The 22459-nt window shown below is 42.5% G+C and overlaps 1 protein-coding gene across 2 annotated transcripts in view; it reads left to right on the top strand.

Annotated features, from left to right (window-relative positions):
- GALNTL6 (polypeptide N-acetylgalactosaminyltransferase like 6) overlaps window positions 1-21343 on the top strand; it is a 919665-nt gene extending 898322 nt beyond the window's left edge. For both annotated transcript variants that reach the window (XM_075066784.1, XM_075066785.1), the window contains exons 11-13: window positions 203-319; window positions 15942-16091; window positions 21122-21343. In XM_075066784.1, coding sequence (XP_074922885.1) covers window positions 203-319; window positions 15942-16091; window positions 21122-21289 — 435 coding nt within the window. In that variant the 3' untranslated portion in view covers window positions 21290-21343. The remainder of the gene's footprint in view (window positions 1-202; window positions 320-15941; window positions 16092-21121) is intronic.
- The last annotated feature ends 1116 nt before the right edge of the window (window positions 21344-22459 follow it).

The following is a 22459-nucleotide window of genomic DNA, read 5'->3' on the forward strand; positions in this document are numbered from 1 at the left end:
ACAGATCATTTCCCGGATACAATCTCTTCAGCCTCTCTGCCACATAGAAAATCCCATTGATTATACATAAGCAATGTGCTTATAGCCATAGCTCTAGTTTCTGATTAAACCAAGACAGAGTCAAATCTCAACATCCTCTTCCTCAGAAGTCCTATTCTGCAGCCTGCTGTATAATGTGAACTGTTGCTGCTTGGTTTTGCAGATTCGAAATGTGGCAGCCAATCTCTGTGTGGACAGTAAACATGGGGCCACAGGGACAGAGCTGAGGCTAGATGTTTGTGTGAAGGACGGCTCAGAACGGACGTGGTCACATGAACAGGTATTTTAACGACATAAAGAAAAATGCAGTGTAAAATTGTTGTTTCTCTTCCCCAGATTCTAAAGACTTTTCTGAGGTTTTTTCCTCCTCCTAAGTCTAAACACAGTGTGGACTTTTTAAAAATTTATTGTTGGCCTTAATAGCTTTTACAAAGCAAACCTTAATATTACCTTAGGTTTTCCACTAGTCATCTTTTTTTTTTGCTATTTTCCCCTAGCTTCATTTATGGAAAGAAGAGTTATGCGCAGAAGTTCTTTAGGCTTCTGATTTTTGCTTAGTTACACAACAATGTTGACTTTGATTTATTTAGCTCTTAGCATTTCTGAAAGTGGACATGTTTGTCATGAAATATCCACATCTGTGTTATAAAAGAGCAGAGGAGCCTACCAGACATGTCTCCTCCTTGTCCCTTCAGTCGAATAACCCTAATGACTGGAAATGAGATCAAAAGATTTCAAATATGGTGGATTCAAAGATGGGTCAGGTCAGTGGCCAAGAAAATGATCTTAGCAGCTATGTTTTAAATGAATTTGGGGTAGAAGTAAGCAATATATGTTTCCAATAGTAACCATGTGGATTCAGAGAGGCCAGAAAGGAAAAGGTGGTAATATAAAAAAAAAAAAAAGGACATTAATTTATTATCAGTCATGTTTATTAGGACAGTGCCCAAGAGCCAACCAATAATTATGCTAGGCACTGTATTAGTATATAGTCCCTGGCCTGATGAGTTTACTGTCTCAATAGACAGGACAGACATGGGGCGTAAGAATGAATCTAATACACTAGGAGGGTGAACCATGTGATGGCAACAAACACTGTGTAGTTTCCAATATTTTTGGGGGGTGCAGGCGGTTTACTTTAGAGGGGATAAGCTAAATGCAAAGGGAAGGCCAAGGAGAAAGAGGTAAAAGGGGCGGGCGTAATAAGCATGAGGTGAAGAGACTGTGAGGGAGGCAGAGGGTTGGAGCAAACAGCCAATCAACACAGAGCAGAGAGAGTGCAGTCAAAACTGTAGAAAGTTCTCTGAACACTGAAAGATCCCTGGTTTGGCTGCTTCTACTACAACCATTACTGGCTGGCTAGCTGCTCTCTGCTATTTTTCTCCAAAGCCATATGCTGAGGAGGAGGGTAGGGGAAGGGAAGAGGGGAAGCACCACCTGGGTCATAGTCCCTGCACAGTCCTGAATCCAGGGCGATTCTGTTACGGTGGATGGGTGGGCCTGGCCAGAGCCCCATTTTGTCCTCTCTCATCCCAGTGCAACAATCCTCCTTTGGCTGCTTCTGCTCCTACTGTTCGGAACTGAAGGAAAGCAGGGTGCTGGGATGGTACTTGAATGAGCTGGAGTAAAGGGACAGCTTTTTGAGAATGCGGGGGCAGACGGGGAGGAGAGAGAGAAGGTTGAAATCCGTGGAGACGAGAGTGAGGCTAGGAGGTTAAGGATTGATTTGAGTGCAGTCTGTAAGTACTTACATGAAGAACAGAAATTTGATAAGGCTCTTCAATCTAGCAGACAAAGGTATTAAAAAAAAATCCAATTGCTGGAAGTTGAAGTAGATACATTTTGACCAGAAATAAGGTGCACATTTTTAATAGTGATAGAATTAACCACTGGAACAATTTATCAAGGTTTGTGGTGGACTCTGCGTGACTGAATATTTTTTTAATTAAGATTGGATGTTTTTCTAAAAGAGGTGCTCTAGTTCAAATAGGAATTAATGCAGGGAAGTCCTATGTTATGCAGGAGGTCAGACCAGATTATCACAGTGGTCTGTTCTGGCTTTATAATCTATGAATTAGAGGTCAGGTTAGGAAGCAAGAGGGAATGGGTAGAGGGAATGCAGGAAAAGGCACAAGAAACCTTGGTGACAGGGGAGAGAGTTTGGCGGGGCCCACCAGTAGGCGGGAGGGCAGAAGGGGATGGGGAGGGTGCCTATGGAAAAAATAGTGGAGAAGGAGAATGGAACTGATCTTTAAAGAAGACAGCTAGGCCCAGATCCTCAAAGGTGCTTAGGCACCTAACTTCCACTGAAATCAAATTCCTGTGTCGAAAGGGAGGGATGGAATAGAAGGTGGGAGAATTTTTGGAAAGATGCGATGGTTGGAAATAAATGACTGCAGGATTTTCTGAATATTACAGTGACACTAAGCAGATTTAATTTAAAAAAAAATACTATGAGTTTGGTTCTAGTCTCCCCAACATTAATGATCAGTAGTAATTCCATCAAAGTAAATGAAATTAAACCCATGTAAAACCAGTGTAAGAAGAGAATCAGAACAATGGTACCTCTTTAAACTGACTGATCTATGCTTCACAGACAATCTAAATTATTCCTGTATCGCTGACACGTAATCATATGTGCATTTATGCCACAGAATATTATGCAGAACAATGCAAGAGAATATGTCTTTGAAAATAACAGTGCGGTTTCATTGGGAAAGGACTATTGAAGCCCTAACTTTAGCAGACAGATAAGTGTAAGTGATTAACAACTTCAGAAAAAACTGGCAAGTTCTAGTGCAGATATTTAATGTGCATTAAATTCAAGTAAAGTATATAATACAAATATTTTAATAATTTAGGGGTCAGTCCTCCAAGTGGCAGACTGCTACTTTGGGTGCTACTGAGCACCTCCAACTCTCTTGGACTCCCTGGATGTTGAAGGTGGTCAGCACCCTATAGAATCAAACTCTGAGTTGTTTGTATTCATTTCACTCTGCTTTTCAATAGATTGGCTGAAATTTGAAATATGTAGTTCAAACATTTACCAGCAGAGGGCAGCTCTAGACAAGCAGAATACCATATGGGGTGAAAGAAGATAGAAAGGTTAATGAATTTTTAACTCTAGGAGCTTTTCAATACTCCAAACCAATAAAGCTTTTCAATACTCCAAACCAATAAAGATGGAGCTTTTCAGCGATTAAACTAGGGCAACAGAAGAGGGGAAAAGTTGATCACTTTTAATATTCAGGTGAGTAAATTTGATTCTAAAGTTAAAATGGTACAGTCTATTTTATTTTGAAATAACTAATTGGAGGTTTCTTTTCAAAATGAGATTATACTGTAATCTAAAGTTATTCTTTCAATTGCGGGGAATGTAGTTGTGAATACTTATCCACCTTTCAACAAAAAGTCTTAAATAAAATAAGAAATGTTTCAAAGTATAAATACTATGAGGATTATCATCTCTAAAAGAAAATTAAAGCAACGTAAATGCAAACTAATTTTCATCTGAAGAGGAACTTATTTTTCATCTTCAGGTAGTGTCCCTATGGGTGCTCCATTTCAGGTGCACGTGAGCCCCACGCACCTTTGACCAGAGATTTTCATTAGCAATATCCATTCAACCTATGCATGTACCCTAGAAATCCTCATGCCCCACACTGAGGCTATATAGGGCTGCAGAGGCAAACTTCCCTCAGGCCAGGTCTACACTGCGACTTTAAATCGGTTTAATGGCCGATATACCGATTTAACGCTGTACCCGTTCACACGACGTCATCATTAATATCGAGTTAAACGGTTCCTTAAATCGATTTTGGAACTCCTCCCAGACTAGAGGAGTAGCGCTAAATTCGATAGTGATAACTCGGATTAGGGTTCGTGTGGACAGAAATCGACATTATTGGCCTCCTAGAGGTGATGCACCACAGTGCAAACCACTGACCGCTCCTAGGGTCCACACCGAACTCGGATGCGGAGGTAACCCGGGTAACAGAGAGAGAGCCCCGAGACCTTATAGGAATGACATATTCCGCTTTCGTGTCCAGCTCTGATCAGCACGAATGGTGGCAGATGCAGTTTCAAATGCAAAGTAGCTCCTGCATTGAACCTTACGAGGAAGTACTTAGATCTGAACTTCTGAGTTACTTATTGGTGAGAGCAAATCTGTTTATCAGAGCTCCGTTAAAGAACAGAAATGCAAATGCGTGAAAAATAAACTCCCAGGATCACAGCGGTGCGTGAACAAAACCGTTACGGAAGCCCGAGACTCAAACGGATGTCCATGGAAGAGAGGGAGGGGTAGATGGGACTACAGACAGCTACCAGTCTCCACAGGCATCTCTGAAAAACTATTTGCAATCTTGCTGAGCGCACCAATGTTTGTGCTAAGTAACACGGTGTCTTGCGTGGTAGGAACAGAGCTCGTCATCTCTTCCCCCCCCCCCAGCATGTGAAAGAGAATAAAAATAAATATATTCTTGAGTAGCTGGTAAATGTCACCTCTGTGTACTGAATTCTGCTGGCAGAGAATACGCGAGTGTTGACAACGGTCAGGATACCGTTTGTGATCTCAGGTCGCAGGATTGCTGTGCTATGATGCGTTGCTCACGCACTCCGGAAAAAGCGCCAAAGGGTTGTCTCTGCCTTCCACAACAGGGAGGGTGAAGGCTGTACCCAGGCACACCTTGGGGCAATGTTTTCTGACCATCAGCACTGTCTCCAAACCGGAAGTGGACCTATGGGATAGGCTGAGGAACAGCTACCCACGAGTGCCGCTCTGAAAATCGATGGTAGCTTTGGACAATGGCCAAACAATCGATTTTCGTGATCCCACTGTGGACGCGCTAAACCGATTTTATTAGATCTGTTTTGTAATATCGGTTTAAGCTAATTCGAAATAATCGTGCAGTGTAGACGTACCCTCAGTTCCTTCTCAGCTGTCTCTGCCTGAGATGTACCTTAGTGAGACTGCAGCAAGTGCATGTCAGCTACTTTGCCTTTGGTAATTTTAGTTTAGTTTAGTTTAGATTAGATTAATTTAGATCTAGGTAGTTAATTAGTTTGTTGACTTTTATTTGGAGAACTTCATGGGAGCCCTTCCTCCCAGAGAGGGGCATGCCCAGTTCACTGTGTTTTAAACGCTACCTCACATGACGTGAGGTCATCCCATTCAGCAACAGACACTCTAAGTGTGTTCACTGTTTAGGAGAGGCCCATGTTCTGCTGAAATGTAACTTCTGTTTAGCCCTCAAATCCAGGACAAGAAAGAAACAGGAAATCAAGCTGCGACTGTTAATGATGGAGCATTCGCTTCAAACTGGTGTGGAGCCAAGTCAGTAGAACCCCCTGTACATCAGTCTCTGGGGGTACTTAGTGACCTATTGACTTTGGCCCAGTACTCCCTTAGGAAGGGGAAGGCTTCAGAGACCTCCTCTAAATAACCAAAGAAGAGAAGCTCTAACTCATCTTTTAATGAGTCCACCTTGAAAAGACTTTGCTCTCCAAGCAAATCAATAGGCTCGGAAGCCTCCACCTTGAGGCATAGTACCACAGAAGCTAAGGGTTTCTCCAGTACTGGTGGGTTAGAGAGACCCTGTACCTCTAACAGCAAACCTGGTTCCAAGAAGGCACTTATGTCGTCTGGAAGATATGGGCATAGAAGAGCAGTACTGTCAGACATAATCACTCTTCCTGTATCTCCTGTAACAGGCTCTTCGGTTCCACGTTATGACCAAGCCCCTGTCTACATCAGTAGCTACTTCAGAACGCTCAAAGTCTTTGGTACCATCTGTCAGGGAGAAGCATACTGTCTGCTCGGCTCCGCGATTACAGTCAGCACCATTACTACATGCAGTACCGCAACACTTGAGGTACCTAATGAACTTATCGGTGACTGCTGATCCAGAGTCTCCATTGCTCACCAGTATCAAGAGCCATAGAGGAGACAGGGATTACTTCAGCTTAGCACATATTGCTTGGTGGCAGCAACCTTAGCTGCCACCACCACTCCTATATAGACCTCAGTGGCCATATTGGGACCCAGGGGCAGTTATCACCAACAGTTCTCCAGGGCCCCAAGCCTGTCCCATCAGAATGATAGGGAGGCACAAAATTTTCCTTCCCAACACATCATTCAACAGGATATGTTTGTGGATCAAAAGGCTAGGGCAGGCAAAGAAGTTACCCCTCAGACTAACATCTTGTCCTCATCACCTGATGAGGTTGTAATGTATCTTCTCTTTCTATGGATGATGATTTTCAGCAATTGCAAGAACTTGTCAAACAGATGACAGACTCCCTACAGATACCTCTCAAGCAAATCAAAGAATCACAACCCCAAATGGTTGGATATTCTCCATTCTGCAACTCCATCCAGAGTCATCTGCCCTCTGAATGAGGCTCTCCTGAAACCTGCAAAAACAATTTGGTAAACCTTAATATCACCTCTGTGTAAGAGAGCCAATAAAAATATTATGTTCCCTCCTAGGACTGTGAGTTCCTGTTCTCCTACCCTCCACCAACTCTTTGGTGCTTGATGTGGTGAATGAATGAAGTAAACACCACTGACATAAGTTCACCCCATATGAGAGAGGCCAGTAGCATCTGGACCTTCTATGGTGAAAATCTTACTCATATGCAACCCTACAATTCTGCATTGCAAATTACCAGGTGTTAATAGCCAAATACAACTTCACAAATTATATGACGTTTAAGTCTGTTATTTAACACATTCCTCCAGACCAAAGGAAACAATTTCAGGCTATTGTTGCTGAGGGACCATTAATGGCTAGGACAGCCCTTCAAGGATCTTAAGTGCTGCAGATACCTCCGTTCATTCTATCTTCGCTGCAGAAGTGATGCACAAGGCAATTAAATGGTTGCAATTATCTGGGTTCCCCAGAGAGGTCCCGAATACAATAGAGGATCTCCCATTTGACGGACTGAAGTTGTTCCAAAAGAATACTAGTGAATCACTCCATGCTCTAAAAGACTTTAGAGCCGCATTGGATTCATTGGGTATCTACACTCCTGTGAACAAAAGGAAATTTAGTAGATCCCAAACAGCCCAATACAATTCTCTGGGTTTCTCTGGGTTTCAGAGACCTTTGGAACTTCCAAAAAAGAGAGAGTTTCCTGAGAAAAAAATACACTAATCCATCTGACAATAGGCGCCAACTTCTAATTGTGCCGGTGGGTGCTTGAATCCCCTCCGCCCCAACTCCCCCCCTCATCTGGCCCACCACTTTCCCAGACCTTATTCCAACCCCTTCCCCAAAGTCCCCACCCCAATTCTGTCCTCTCCTTCCCCAAATCCCTGCTCTGGCCCTGCCTTTTCCCTGCCTTCTCCCCTGAGCATGCCACATTCCCGCTTCTCCCCCCTCCCTCTCGGAGCTTGCTACAGCTCTTTGGTGGCAGCAAGCACTAGGAGGTAGGCGGAGGAGCTGGGACATGGCGCACTTGGGGGAGGAGGAGGAGGTGAGGTGGGGTGGGGTGGGGAGGCAGGGTGGGGAGCTTGGCTGCCAGTGAGTGCAGAGCACCCACTAATTTTTCCCCGTAGGTGCTCCAGCTCCAGAGCACCCACAGAGTCGGTGCCTATTCATCTGACACTAGTTCACAGCAAGCAGCTGCTTCTAATCATCAGTTTTTACAGGATAGTCAAGAGTTTAAACCCTCCCATTTCTCTGGACATGTCAGCTACAATCATTTGCCCACCTTCCCCCCATTTGGAGACCTCTTTTCCATTTTCATCCAGCTTGGGAACATATCACCTCAAATTAGTACTAGAAGTAATAACGGTTTACACCATTCACTTTACCTCCCTTTTCCATCCCCCTTCAGCGACCCCTCTCATGAGCTCTTATTAAGACAGAAAATAAACTCCCTTCTTTCTACCTGAGCGACAGAACCTGTTCCTGCTCAGCACAAACAGAAGAGGTTTCTGCACAAAATACTTCCTTGTGCTAATGACAAAGACTTCCACATAGCAAGTCACCCATCTTACAGAAGATATGTGCATTTTGTTATAGGTCAGGACTACTTTCAATACCGAGTGCTCCTGTGTTTGGCCTTTCCTTGGCTCAGAGGGTGTTCTCAAAAGTTATAGTGGTAATGGCCACCTACTTGCATTGACAGGCAATGGTACTGTTTTCATACCCCAACAGTTGGTCTTACGTGGAGGTGTTCTCTGCTATGCAGAGGACACTTGCCTTTTCCTGGACTTGGGCCTGCAGTTGAATGTGGAACTATTCACCCTGACTCCAGTACAAAATATACAGTTTACAGGGACATCTTTGGATTCCCTGGTAGCCAGTGAATTTCTTGCCATGGATAGATGCTGAGGGCTATCAAACCTTGGTAGGTCTGTTCAGGTGAGCCCCCAAACCTCAGTCAACAACGGTCTTCAGCTTGTGGGTCCCATTACGTTCTTCCACTTTTGTGACAGATCATATTCAATTATGCCTTCACTGTCGCTAGGGATGGCTCAGAACAACTTACTCACCAAGCAGACACAGCTTATACCAATAGGTATAAGTTCCTCAACAGGTAAAACACTCCCCAGACTGGTGAAGAATCATCAAAGTGTAGGTGTAGAAGTTCCCTTCCGCCGACTGGTGCCAACGGTAACTGCAATCTGTTGGGATGGGTGGGGGGCAGACCTGGCCATTCATACTGTACAGGGCAGATGGTTACCCCAATAAACCACCCTCCACATCAGCCTGGTGGAGCTAAGGGTGATCAGAAATGCCTGCCTTCATTTTTTATATCAACTGGAAGAGCAGGGTCAGTTGCTGCTGGGAGTCCAGGGAGTAAAGACTCTGTCCCTGGAGGGCAAAGAGAACATAAGCACCTTGGACAAAGTAGTGGTTGGCTCCTAGGACTGATCAGCTGAGTGTCCTGATGGGAAGTGGCCTAGGGAAATAGAGCAGCACTGACAGAGATTACAGGGGAGCAGCAGGAAGCTACTATTTACAGGGTCCCTGGGTTGGGTCCTGCAGTAGTGGGCAGGCCCAGGTCCCCCTACTCACCAATGGGAAAGTGGCTGGACTGTTGGACAGAGATACCCCTCCCAAAAGGGGGAAACACAGATGGCAACCTAGCTGGAGGGCTGTTGAGAAGAGGACACTGCAGTTCTGGGTGCTTAGGGTTTAGTCTCCCCTAACTCAGGCCGTGATCCTGCCCATGCCCCGCCCTGAGGCTCCACCTTTGCTCCCCCTCTCTTCCTTGAAGCCCAAGGGGGCTCAGCTCCAGCCAGGGGCTGCGGTGGCTCGGGCTGGCCCGGGCAGTCCTCTGGCTGCAGGCTTAGGTCTCCAGTGGGTAGGGGGATGGGGCTCAGGTGGAAGGGGAGGAGCTGGAGGGCTAGCCTTCACGAAGGGCAGGTTCACCTGCTGTCCATGGGAGTCATAGGCAGGAGCAGAGACAGAGTGATGGTGTGCAGACCACGGAGGAGGCACCAGTCTGGGAATGAGGGCTGCATCCCATGAGACAGGGCTAGGATCATTTTACTCAGTTTTTCAAAGCTGCCAGTTAAAGAAAGAAAAGAATCTGAGAATCACAGAAATGTAAGATGAAATAGACCTGCAAGATCATTAGCTTATCTTACTGCCAGTGCAGGAATGGTACCTGCAATAGGCTTTAAGTACATTTTCTAGTTTAAATATTCTAAGTGAAATGTCTCACAAGGAATGAGAATGTAAATGTGTAATTTCCCTTGAGATTTGTCAGAAATCCATGAAAATGGGCCTGGTTAAAAGGGTGCTCCAGCAGGGTTGTAAATACATGATTCTAATTTTTGCTAGCTCTGTATCCTGATTTCTGTATTTGCCAATAGAAATCAAAAATGTTAATTAGGGTATCAAGTATTTTATTACTGTACCTATGTCTTTTTTTTAATAGCATATTTGCTATTGATCCAGTTTGATAACTTGCCATAGAAATTTCTGGGAGTTCAGTAGAAAAATTAGTGGCAAGATATGACCTGTATAACAGGAGTTAATGTATGCTGACCTTGCCAGGAGACAGTGATATTACATTTTTTATGACTTCACTCACATCCAGGGGCGGTTCCAGGCCCCAGCATGCCAAGCGCGTGCTTGGGGCGGCAAGCCGCGGGGGGTGCTCTGCTGGTGCCGCAAGGACGGCAGGCGGGCTGCCCTTGGCGGCTTACCTGCGGAGGGTCCGCTTGTCCCACGGCTTCGGTGGATCTCCCGCAGGCGCGGGACCAGCAGACCCTCCACTGGCAGGCCATGGAAGGCAGCTTGCCTGCCATGCTTGGGGCAGCAAAATTTCTAGAGCTGCCCCTGCTCACATCATGTAACTGGGGGCAGGAAATAAAGATGAATCTCTTGGCAGCACTTCTAGCTGGCACACCTTTATGCAGCCTGCAGTAGTCTGAAAGATGACCTTCTATCCCAAGGTTCCAAAGGCAAAACTGCAGACAAAAGGCTTGTGGTCGTTTTTAAATTCCTGGTGAGGAGTGAGGGATCAGAGGACTGCAGATGTGCAACTCTGTAGTTTCAGAGTTTTAAATATGAAGATCCAGGACACTTCAACAGAAAGGAAAACAAAAGGAATAAAAATAATATGTTGTAGGAAACAAGCTTGTACTGGCAGTGAGCCAGTCTGGATGAATAAATAGGTCTTTTCCATCTCTTACTTCTAAGGGCTAGATTCTGACTTCAGGCAGAGCCCTGGGTGAGGGACCAGACAAGTAAACTGGGATGTGCCGGCAGCAATAACACCTGCCTGTCCAGGTTCAGCTGTACTGGTTTGCAAATAGCAGAGTAAAGTCATGGCTCTGTGCCCTCCCTGTTCATATGCTCTGGGGAAGAAGGGACAGGCAGAAGGTGGGCACTCAACACCTCCTTCCACCTAAACACCCAGAACAAACATCCAAGCAGCCTAAACTGGGATGGGGGAGCTCTTAGTCTCTTACATAGGCATGTAATCCAAGTCACAGTCTAGCCCTCAGATGTTAGGTGCTCTGATTCCACCAACTTCAGTGAGAGTTGAAAGCATTCAGCAGTAGTTTCCTATACCACACACAATCAAGCCCTAAGAAAAAGGCAATGAGTGATAAGCAACATGAGTTTACAAAGGACATTTGTACCAAACAAACTGTAGCTGTCTTGACACTATTACAGCTTTAGTGAATGCAGAGAATTCAGTGGATATAATTATCTAGACTTTAATACAGTCCCATATCACAAACTAGTAGAAAATTGGAAATATGCTGTCTGGCTAAAGCTAACCCTGTAGAGTGGACACAATACTGACTGACAGACCATAAACAAGGGTAATTACTAACAGAACAATGTTGTTATGCTGGAAGTTGTTAATGACTACCATGAGCAGGCCGTTGATCTAAGCAGATCACAGACCTGGGTAAAGCCAATGGGCGTGTGAAGCACACTTCTTTCAGGGTGGGAGGAACTGCTGGAAACAATAGAAGCTTCTGCCCAGGCAGTTTTGGCGGCATGGTACTTAGCACAACTCATGAGGAGAAGTTAAACAATAGGTTAAGGGATTGTTTGGCAAGGGATGAGTGTGGTCCTGAGAAGGAGCACAGAGAGAGAGCTCCCTGTGGCATAGAATTGACTGGAACATTCAGGAACATTTGGAAATTGTGAACAAGGAAACTGCCTGTTTGTTCCTGTCATGTTCAAGGAAATACTGTATGTTCTTTGTAAATAAACAGGGCTGATTTCTATCATCCATTTCTCCTCCTAATGAAAACAATCCTGCAAGCCCCCAAAATTGGTAATAGTGTGAGCCAAAGGGGCAACAGCATCAAATTATGAGGAAAGTAACAAGTGGAGTATCATGGAGCTCATCACTGGGACTGTTACCATATAATATCTTTACACATTAGCTGGAGGATAAAATACCGGACTTGATATGAAACTAAGCAGAATTCCCAGGACAGTGGAGATAGACTGAAATCACAAAACGATGAGCCAGTGTAAAGTAATGAGAATGAAAGAGTGGAACTGTCTCTGTAAATACAGGATTTTAATATTTGTTTTGGGCCAGTTGCTCCTCTCTCCAATCTAATTTTCTCCTTTTCTGGGAAGTTCTAAGAGGGAGTTCCAGTCCCTGCTGACTTTGCTTTTATTATGGCAACACCAGGGAGAGGCAGCACTTGCAGAAAGAAGAGTAGATATTGTTTCAAAAGGGAACAATTTGAGAAGACAAAGGAAAAAAAAAAGCCCGAATAGTCTGAAGGTTTAAGGTCCATTATTGCTCAGACCACTAGGGCTGGGAATGAAAGCTGTATATTAGAAAATGAGAATTCTCAGGTTTCAGACAGGATAAGATGCACAACATTTATCTCTATCAGTCTCCAAGCTATCATCTAGAGAAATCATGCAATAATTGAAATGGAGGGAGATGAGGACACAAGCTGGTAACTTGAGTATCAATACATTCTGTATGGCAGCGGTTCTCAAGGTCCATAGATTATTCATAGGCTCTAGGACTGGAAGGGTCCTCGAGAGGTCATCAAGTCCAGTCCCCTGCCCTCATGGCAAGACCAAATACTGTCTAGACCATCCCTGATAGACATTTATCTAACCTACTCTTAAATATCTCCAGAGATGGAGATTCCACAACCTCCCTAGGCAATTTATTCCAGTGTTTAACTACCCTGACAGTTAGGAACTTTTTCCTAATGTCCAACCTAAATCTCCCTTGCTGCAGTTTAAGCCCATTGCTTCTTGTTCTATCATTAGAGGCTAAGGTGAACAAGTTTTCTCCCTCCTCCTGATGACACCCTTTTAGATACCTGAAAACTGCTATCATGTCCCCTCTCAGTCTTCTCTTTTCCAAACTAAATAAACCCAATTCTTTCAGCCTTCCTTCATAGGTCATGTTCTCAAGACCTTTAATCATTCTTGTTGCTCTTCTCTGGACCCTCTCCAATTTCTCCACATCTTTCTTGAAATGCGGTGCCCAGAACTGGACACAATACTCCAGTTGAGGCCTAACCAGCGCAGAGTAGAGCGGAAGAATGACTTCTCGTGTCTTGTTTACAACACATCTGTTAATGCATCCCAGAATCACGTTTGCTTTTTTTGCAACAGTATCACACTGTTGACTCATATTTAGCTTGTGGTCCACTATGACCCCTAGATCTCTTTCTGCCATACTCCTTCCTAGACAGTCTCTTCCCATTCTGTATGTGTGAAACTGATTGTTCCTTCCTAAGTGGAGCACTTTGCATTTGTCTTTATTGAACTTCATCCGGTTTACCTCAGACCATTTCTCCAATTTGTCCAGATCATTTTGAATTTTGACCCTGTCCTCCAAAGCAGTTGCAATCCCTCCCAGTTTGGTATCGTCCGCAAACTTAATAAGCGTACTTTCTATGCCAACATCTAAGTCGTTGATGAAGATATTGAACAGAGCCGGTCCCAAAACAGACCCCTGCGGAACCCCACTTGTTATACCTTTCCAGCAGGATTGGGAGCCATTAATAACTACTCTCTGAGTACGGTTATCCAGCCAGTTATGCACCCACCTTATAGTAGCCCCATCTAAATTGTATTTGCCTAGTTTATCGATAAGGATATCATGCGAGACCGTATCAAATGCCTTACTAAAGTCTAGGTATACCACATCCACCGCTTCTCCCTTATCCACAAGACTCGTTATCCTATCAAAGAAAGCTATCAGATTGGTTTGACACGATTTGTTCTTTACAAATCCATGCTGGCTATTCCCTATCACCTTACCACCTTCCAAGTGTTTGCAGATGATTTCTTTAATTACTTGCTCCATTATCTTCCCTGGCACAGAAGTTAAACTAACTGGTCTGTAGTTTCCTGGGTTGTTTTTATTTCCCTTTTTATAGATGGGCACTATATTTGCCCTTTTCCAGTCTTCTGGAATCTCTCCCGTCTCCCATGACTTTCCAAAGATAATAGCTAGAGGCTCAGATACCTCCTCTATTAACTCCTTGAGTATTCTAGGATGCATTTCATCAGGCCCTGGTGATTTGCAGGCATCTAACTTTTCTAGATCACCAGTGTCTGTAGCGCCCTTCCTGCTGGTATGCTGAATGACATATTTTGAGAATTAAGCAGTGAGAGATTAGAAAATGGCCCATGAGAGGCTCTGTCTCTTACAAAATAGTCAACAGAATGAGAGAGTTTCAGAACCTCTGTTCCACACCATTCAGAAGCTGGGATTCCCAGCTTTGCATTAATGTCTACCGTTGGTTATTTTGAGCCTCAGGCGTGTAACTTGGCTTGCAGACTAACAGTGATAATTTTTTTTAAGGCTTATACTTTTTTGAAGCAGCAGCCTTGCTTCCGCAGTGCCAAATCCTGCTTCTCTCATTGCTGATGACTTAAAAAGGTACCACGGCAGGGGGTATGGGAAGCACAAAGAAATGGAGAAAGTGACTTAACCTTTTCAAAGCAAGGATTGGTTTAAAAACCATGTTAAAGCCGTCCACCGTCCTTTACTGTAGATAAATGTAAAACAATACTCTGAGGGAAGGTGGAAATAATAAGCACAGCACAGGGCCAAACAAGGAAAATGCTGGCTAGAGAACCTGTAATGCAGAAACAAATAGGGAATGACAGCAGATAACCAAGAGAACATGAGCTCACAATGAGATGCAGTGGGGTGGAGGGGGAGCAAATATTGTTCTGATATGTTCTGTACATATAGTGGGATTGCCTGCAGGCCAAGGGAGGTAATAATTCCTCTCTATACCATCTCTATACAGCCACACTTGGAGCACAGTGCATCATTTGCGACACTTCATTTTAAACAGAGCATCACTTTCAGAAAGAATTCAGAGGATGACTAGAACAATGAAAGGGTTAAAATATGCACCCTAAGACAGAGGTACTCAGGGCCAAGTTCTGATCTTCTTGACTGCAATGGCCTGGATTTACATAGGTGTAACTGAGACTACCTGGAAATCGACAGCTATTCAATGAGCTAAGAGTTGGCACCATAAAATATACCAGCTTTCAAATGAAATCTGCTGAGGAGATAGTACAGTACTGAAGAACTAATACCAATATATTAAACTTAAAACTTGTGACCTGTATTTCACACTGTCTCACATGAAAGGAAAATGCCAGATCTTTAAATCTGATGTTGTCAGGCCTGTCTCCTGCATCTTACGAATGAAAGTTTTGTGGTGCTGCGCAGTAACATCAGGCAGCTGATGTCTGATTGAGCAGGATACTGTTACTGACCGTAAACATCCAGAATCTCTCTCAGAACCACATGAAGAAGGGCTTTAATGATTTGCATGTACATCACAAGTTGTAGAGGAGGGAGGTGGATAGAACTTAATGTCTGGCTTGGGAAAGGGGGGCAAAAGAGAGGAAATGATATTATACCATATAAATAAAAGAAACTGTAGGTTAAACATGACAAAAATTTAGCAGAGGGAATGATCTGTCTATGTAACTGACTGAGATGCTACCCCAGTGATTTCTAAGTGAAGATCAGAAAAATGCTGTGCGCGTGAGGCTAAGCTAGGATGATCTTCTGAACTCCCTGACTATTTTGCACCTGTGTTGTCAATGATTCTATGAAATGCTGCCTACGTATGAGATTCCAAAGGTTTACTAATTTCTTCTGTCACTAACTAGAACTCTCCCCCTCTTCTTAGAACTGGGAGAATAACTAATATTCCTGTAATCTGAATTTTTCGTTTTCTGCCAAGAACTAGCAGTTGTTCCGTAGTGATATTTGTTCTGTGGTGGTGTTAATGCACACATTTAACCAACAGAACTTTGAATCACTATATCATCAACTGGTGCCTAATTAATCCTTTTCCTTGACATGCAAAGGAAGGACATATACACTGGTTTGGTTTTTGTTTTTAAATGTCTTTCAAACAGCCATATATTATCATCTTGCCTGGTTTTTTGTAGCTCTTTACCTTTGGTTGGAGAGAAGACATCCGCCCCGGGGAACCTCTTCACACCAGAAAATTCTGCTTCGATGCTATTTCGCACAGTAGCCCTGTCACACTGTATGACTGTCATGGCATGAAGGGTAACCAGCACTGGAGCTATAGGAAGGTTTGAGTCACCTTGGGTCATTTTCAGATATTCATATTATCTTGAGTCTGTACTGAATTTGGAGAACAATGTGTTTGTCCAGTCAAAAGACATTAGTTTTAAAAACTATTATGGTTTATTCCAGTTTAGCATAAATGAGAATCTCTGTAGAGCATGTTTCTTTTAATATGTAGTAGGCATTTATGCACATTATGTACATTTGCAGCTACTTAGGTGAAAGTTAAATTAATATAGATTTGATCCAACACAGAGTGAGCCCCTTATTCCTTGAAAGATGCTTTACCATTTTGACACTTTAAGACATGTGTGTCATTTTAACAAAGGCACCACAGAGAATATTTTTATTGTGTGTGACAGCAGCAAGAAATGCTGCTCATGAGTTAAATATTAATATTTTAGTATACTTTAAAGAGTATTTCGCAGATAAATCACACACACAAAAATTAACATTCAAAGCATTGTTGTAAGCCCACAAAAGAGAGGGAGTTTACAAATCAAGGGTAAGCAGTTTAGGTGTCCTTTTGATCTGCTGTTTCAACCCATTTTTATAAAGCACTAAAAATATGTGGTCATGCAGGAAACTGTGTTCAGAGCAAACAGTGCCATAGTAATACCAACAGGATTTCAAATAAGATTATTAACAAATTACTGACTTCGATTAACCCTTTCATTGTTGTAATCTGTGCAGTTTTCTTTGAAATGCTGAGGGATTCCTTCCCACCCATCGATCACCTGCACATAACCACCATTCCCCGTGCTCCCAGATTTACTCAAACTGAGCATAAGGGCAAGGATTTGGATTTTACTGCGCATATCTCAGTAGCACTTTCTAGTTTGAGATGATGTATTCTAGTAAACTGAACTATAACCATTAGAAATAGTTTAGCTACTGACATTTTCCTCAGGTGTCTAGTTATTGACCTTCGCCATTTAATCCAGTATTTACATTGCAAGCAGAGATGTGCCAAAGGGTTTTCCAGAAATGTGATATCTTTGAAACTGAGATAGCATCTGTAATCCCGCTACAATATCTGAACCAGCTCCTCAGCTGGTGTAAATCAGAAGAGCACCATTGAAGTCAGTGGAGCTATGCCAATGTACAGCAGCTGAATATCTCATTTTGTACCCCTATAATAATTCTTTCCTGCTTCAGATCCACTTCTAATTTATCTTTTTGCCTATCCAAGCTGCTAGAAAGAAGCTTTAACAACTTTAACACTTCATTAGTGCTTGGTGTACCAAATACGTGTGACAAAATGCAGCTCCGGAACTGTCTTCTGTACCTGGTTCATCACTTTTGATGTGGACAGACTCCAGTAGACAGCCAATGAAATAGTATTACTTTCAAAAACACTATAGTGTATGTCCCTTTAAGTCCCCTGTACTGCTTTGTTTTTGTTATCTAGAGGGATGAGATCTCATAAAAATTCTCAGCAAGCCAAATGTTTACATCTGAATTAGAAATTCCTTGAAAATATTTTTTATGATGAAAGTGCTGACAATCTTAACCATAATACAAACCTTGCAGCAGTCTATCTTCTTAATTGCCATAGCTGCACAAGTGCCTCTGGTTTGGCTACATAACTTCAAAACAAGGATCTGCTGACACTGCAAAACTAATGGTTAAATATATTCCCCTTGCTCAGGTCTAAGCTGATTTCTCAGCTGAGCTTGACTGTGTATTAAATAGTTTTTGATTGCCTCACATCAGATATAGGTCAGATCTACACTAGAAACTTTTGCCAATGTAAGTATACCAGCAAAACCCCTTCTAATGTAGATGCAAGTTATACCAGCAAAAAGTGCTTACACTAGTTTCCTGAAGGAATAAGCTAGACCACCAAAAGCACTTCTATGCTGGTATAGCTGTATCTGCACTAGGGCTTCTGCTGGCATGTAAATATCTCCAAAGAAGCAAACCTCTAACCAACGTTCCTATGCTGGCAAAGTGTCTATTAATTTTAAACTAATGGTGCAAAAGTATCCATAAGAATAATAGTCTATAGGTAGGCAACAAACAGCCCCTTTTCATAAACAAAGACCACATCTGTTACTCTGCTCCACCCCATGCCTACCGACCCCCACACCTTCTTAGTGATCACATGGCATTCTTATTTTTAATTCTTCTCATGTCACGTAAAGTACTCTAGTTTTTGTCATCAATCTTATAAAATGCTCAGATGAAGCAAATTTTGCCATGTTTCCATATTAGCCAATCCCTCTCATTTTCCATTTCTCCCAATAAAGGGACCTGCCCTCAATTTTTATTTTAGCATCACTCCAGATGGTTTGAGTCTGATAAAGCATGATTCAGTTTATCCACTCTAACTCTTTTATTGCCATCTGTAGAGCTTCTGTGAGTATCTAAGTAGGGACGGATTTAGTAGATTTAAAAAAAACAAAGCCGGTTGTGAAAGACCAATTTAATTATACTATAGTTTTACTCTAAGGGTAGTGATTGGGAAAGATGCTAGATTTACAACATCAGAAACTAAAGTTCTCTATCCAGAAAGCAGGTACAAAGAGCATTTTGCTCAACTGCCTGACAGAGGCGCAGGGACAAACTGTCAGAGGAATTCTCTCACCATGTACATTAGGCCCTTAGCTTCTTCTCTGAGACTAACGGGTGGATCATTCTTATGGAGGTTTTTATCATGAGGACACCTGTCTGGGAGAAACTGTGCTGAGACTCCCACCTCCTGTTAAATAAACTACTGCAGACATCCAAGGATAATGACTTTCAGTCACTACTGACCTTGGCTGTAGTTAAAGAAGAAGTGAAAGGTAATGAGACATCGAACCAATTACTTGAGCTATCCAGGGCTGCTAGTATGTCCATTATCTTATGGAAAAGGTTTTCTTTCTAAAATAATAATCAGACTTGCCCACATGCAGAGAAAAAAATCTCATTTCTCTTCCCTGACAGAACTGAAAGCTACAGGAGGATTTCTTGTGGCTTTTTATGCGGGCTGTGAAGGACGATTTATGCCTATGTCTCTCTGGCTCCAAGTGGAAAATTATGCTTTACAGCACAAACTACTGCTACAGCTTATGGTCCTGATTTCATTTCCATTGAAATCCATGAACCCAGTAATAATTAAACCTTAGGCCAGAGAAAACTAGAGATGAGAATGGATAAATGTTTGTTAAGAAACCAAGAAGTTTTTCAGAGTAATAAAAAACTGTTCTTAAAGGGATACTGTCTGCTTTCTATTTACAAAAACTTGTAAAAGGAAAGCAACAACCATAATGAATCCAAAAATTTGCACTACAGGTACTAACCCAGAAATGCACAGGCTTTCTTTGGTAAGGCAGCAGTGCTCTTGAATAGCACATTTCTCCTGCTGGAACAGGTTGTTTTCTGCTTGTGTACAACCAGGGTATTTCAGTTTCCAAGGATCCTGATGTCTCAAAGCACAGAGGACCAGACTCTGGTTGGCACTTGTGCAAAAGGTTAGGAAGGATGTAAGGAGTCTTCCACTCCCTAGACCCCAGAGCAGGGGCCAGTTACAGTCACTGCACTCTCCTGGGTGCAGGGACTGCTTGGCGCTAGCACTAGCTGCCACAGAGGAGGCAAGGAGGAGCAATCTCCACACTCCTTTAGCCCTGACCGCTAGAGCTGGTCAGCCACAAAAAGAAGGGCACACCTGCACAAGGGTGTCTCATATTCTCATTGGGCAGCATGGCTTTGCACCCGTCCCTCCTTAGGGCACTACTTTAATAGCACAGCCTAGCCCTGAAAGACCAAGATTCTTGCAAATTGGAATATTCTGCCAGCTCACACAAATGGCATGGACAGGCAGAGGTGAGGAAAGCAAGGGTAGGAGCCTGCATATGAGTGATCCAGATAAAGCCTATGGTCCAATTTAGCCCTGTCAGCAGTGACAGAATCTTTGTAAATTATTTTTACTTTAAATATATTGAAAAAAGTTGTATTCAGCTGCCAGCTTTGGGGACTAATGATATGTGAGGTGAAAAACCTCAAAAAGGCCAGAAGGACAGAACTGGGCCTTGCACTTTTGAATTTGGTCTGTCTGTTGCAGGTACTGAAAATAGAAATAGGTCAGACTAAATTACAGGAACCTTTTCTTGTTTGTCTCTTACTCTCTTTCTTGCCTTCTACTCTGTGGCTGTGCAAGTGTTTACATCCTGGATTAGTATTAAATGTTGGCAGTGTCATGCCTGGCACAGTGGGGGAAACCTGGATATGTTTACCAGGGATTATCTGAAATGTTGTTTCAACAGCTAGAGTAAGTGTATTGTACAGCCATCAGAAACTTTTCAGCTATCTAATCACCCACACACCACACAAAATCCAAACACATTAGAACTTTCCAACCCTCAAATATTAGCACCCAGTGGATATTTTCTTCCTTATCTAAGATTCAAATTCAATGTTAGTCTTTAGTGTTCTCTAACAAGCGGTGCAGCTGGAATTTACACAGATGTAAATCAAACTGTATGGGACTGTGCTTGCGTTATTTTACAGTGCAGTCCTGATTTTACCAAACTCCAGCTAACCAAAACTCCCAGTTAATAATAAATATCCATTTTTGTTTTCTAAGCACATAACAAATATTAATACTAACAAAACTTCCATAAGGCAGGGAAGCAAATATTATCATCTCATTTTTCCAAGTGGGGACAGTGAGGGAGAGCATTTAAGTGACTTGTCCAACCAATGCCACATGGAGTCCGTGTCAGACGTATACAGAAAGCACATCAGACTTTTCTTAGAGTCTCATGAAGTTGGAAAGATAGGAAACTAGATCACTGCTTATTGCCATTTGTCTCTGTGCTTTTATTCTCTAAGATAAAAGACAAACACTTTTTGTCCTAAGAAATCACTCAGCTATCTATATCTCCCCAATAATAGCTTGTTTTTCACTCCAGATTATTGCTCAGAGAATATCTATAGAAAACTAAATAATCTCAACTAGGGTTGTGTTTAACCAAGTTTTAGCAAATGAGAACACTTTTAATCACTTGGCATTTACTACTTAATTCTATTTTTTTTCTTATTCCCATAGGACAAAACTATGTTCCATCCGGTAAGCAACAGCTGTATAGATTGCAACCCAGCTGAGAAGAAGATTTTCATGAACAGATGTGATCCTTTATCTGAAACTCAGCAGTGGATTTTTGAACATATTAATATGACTGTTTTAGAAAAATTTAATGGCAAGGCCAGTTCCTAGGGAAAAATACAGATTACATACAGATTGCAAACTACATTTTGGCCAGCATCTGGGTCGAAGGAGTCAGGAATTAAATTTCCTAGATCCAGGAAGTCTTTTCTGAGGATTAAGCAAATGCCATGGCAAAGGCCAATAGGCTGTCATTGTGGATGTACAGTATCTGAAGAACTTGGCTGAGAGCCTCACCAGATGCTGCTGAGAACTTCAGGCTGACAATTCCCTTGCTGGCCAAGGGAAAACTTTATTTAAAAAACTTTTCAAAACATTCTGAGTTAATAAATTGAAACAAAATTCTAGAGTTTCTCAGGTCAAATCCTGCTGTAGTGAGTAGTTATGAGTGGATGGTATTGGGGTGGGTATATAGTGTGCATGACTGCTATGGGGACCTGCAGAAATCACAGGTTAAGAACTAACTCACACTGGCGGAATGCTAACAGTCCCCCAGCACTCCAGACAAACTATATGATCTGGTACCATTCTCTTAATAAAGGTTAGGTTAAGCAGGATTAACCCTCAGATTGCTGATGATGATTTTAAACACTTCCCCATTACATTCCTTTCATTACCAAAATAGGAATGGTAGAAATATAAGGGTTTAGAATTGTGTTGTAATGAAGCATGAAATAGACTTCTAAGGTTTCAAAAGTCCCATTTCTCCTCAGCATTTGGAAAAAAAAAAGTCCATCAAAGCAATTAAATCAGATTTCCATATATGATACAACCTACCTAACACTCATCAACTGTCATTCAAATCCAGCCTTCATCTAGATTAAAGGCCAAAAGATTAACAAGGCTACAAAATCTTTAAGTCATTCAGTAGCAGGTATATGCACCAATAATAGCAGCACAATGCAAGGTTTGTGGAAAAGATTTCCCCTGGAAATCTAATTTTACTTTTCCAGTATTTTTATTAAAACTAAAATTGCTTTAAATCAAATCAAAATATTCAGAGACATAAGAGGCATCATGAGTGACAGGCTAATTATTTATTGGAAGTCATAGAGAGTTATAGCCAAATAAGCACTGGTACACTGGCATCAGCTAAAAAGTGTTGGTTCCCTGCAGTGCAGCTTACAAGATCCTGCAGGAATTATAGGAGTTTTAGGGAGAGGGGGTGTTTTTGTTTTTTGCAAGGAGGTAGGCAGTCCTGTAAAACTAGTTAGCTCTTTT

The sequence above is a fragment of the Chelonoidis abingdonii genome, chromosome 5, assembly GCF_003597395.2.
Source record: "Chelonoidis abingdonii isolate Lonesome George chromosome 5, CheloAbing_2.0, whole genome shotgun sequence".
Classification (NCBI taxonomy): domain Eukaryota; kingdom Metazoa; phylum Chordata; order Testudines; family Testudinidae; genus Chelonoidis; species Chelonoidis abingdonii.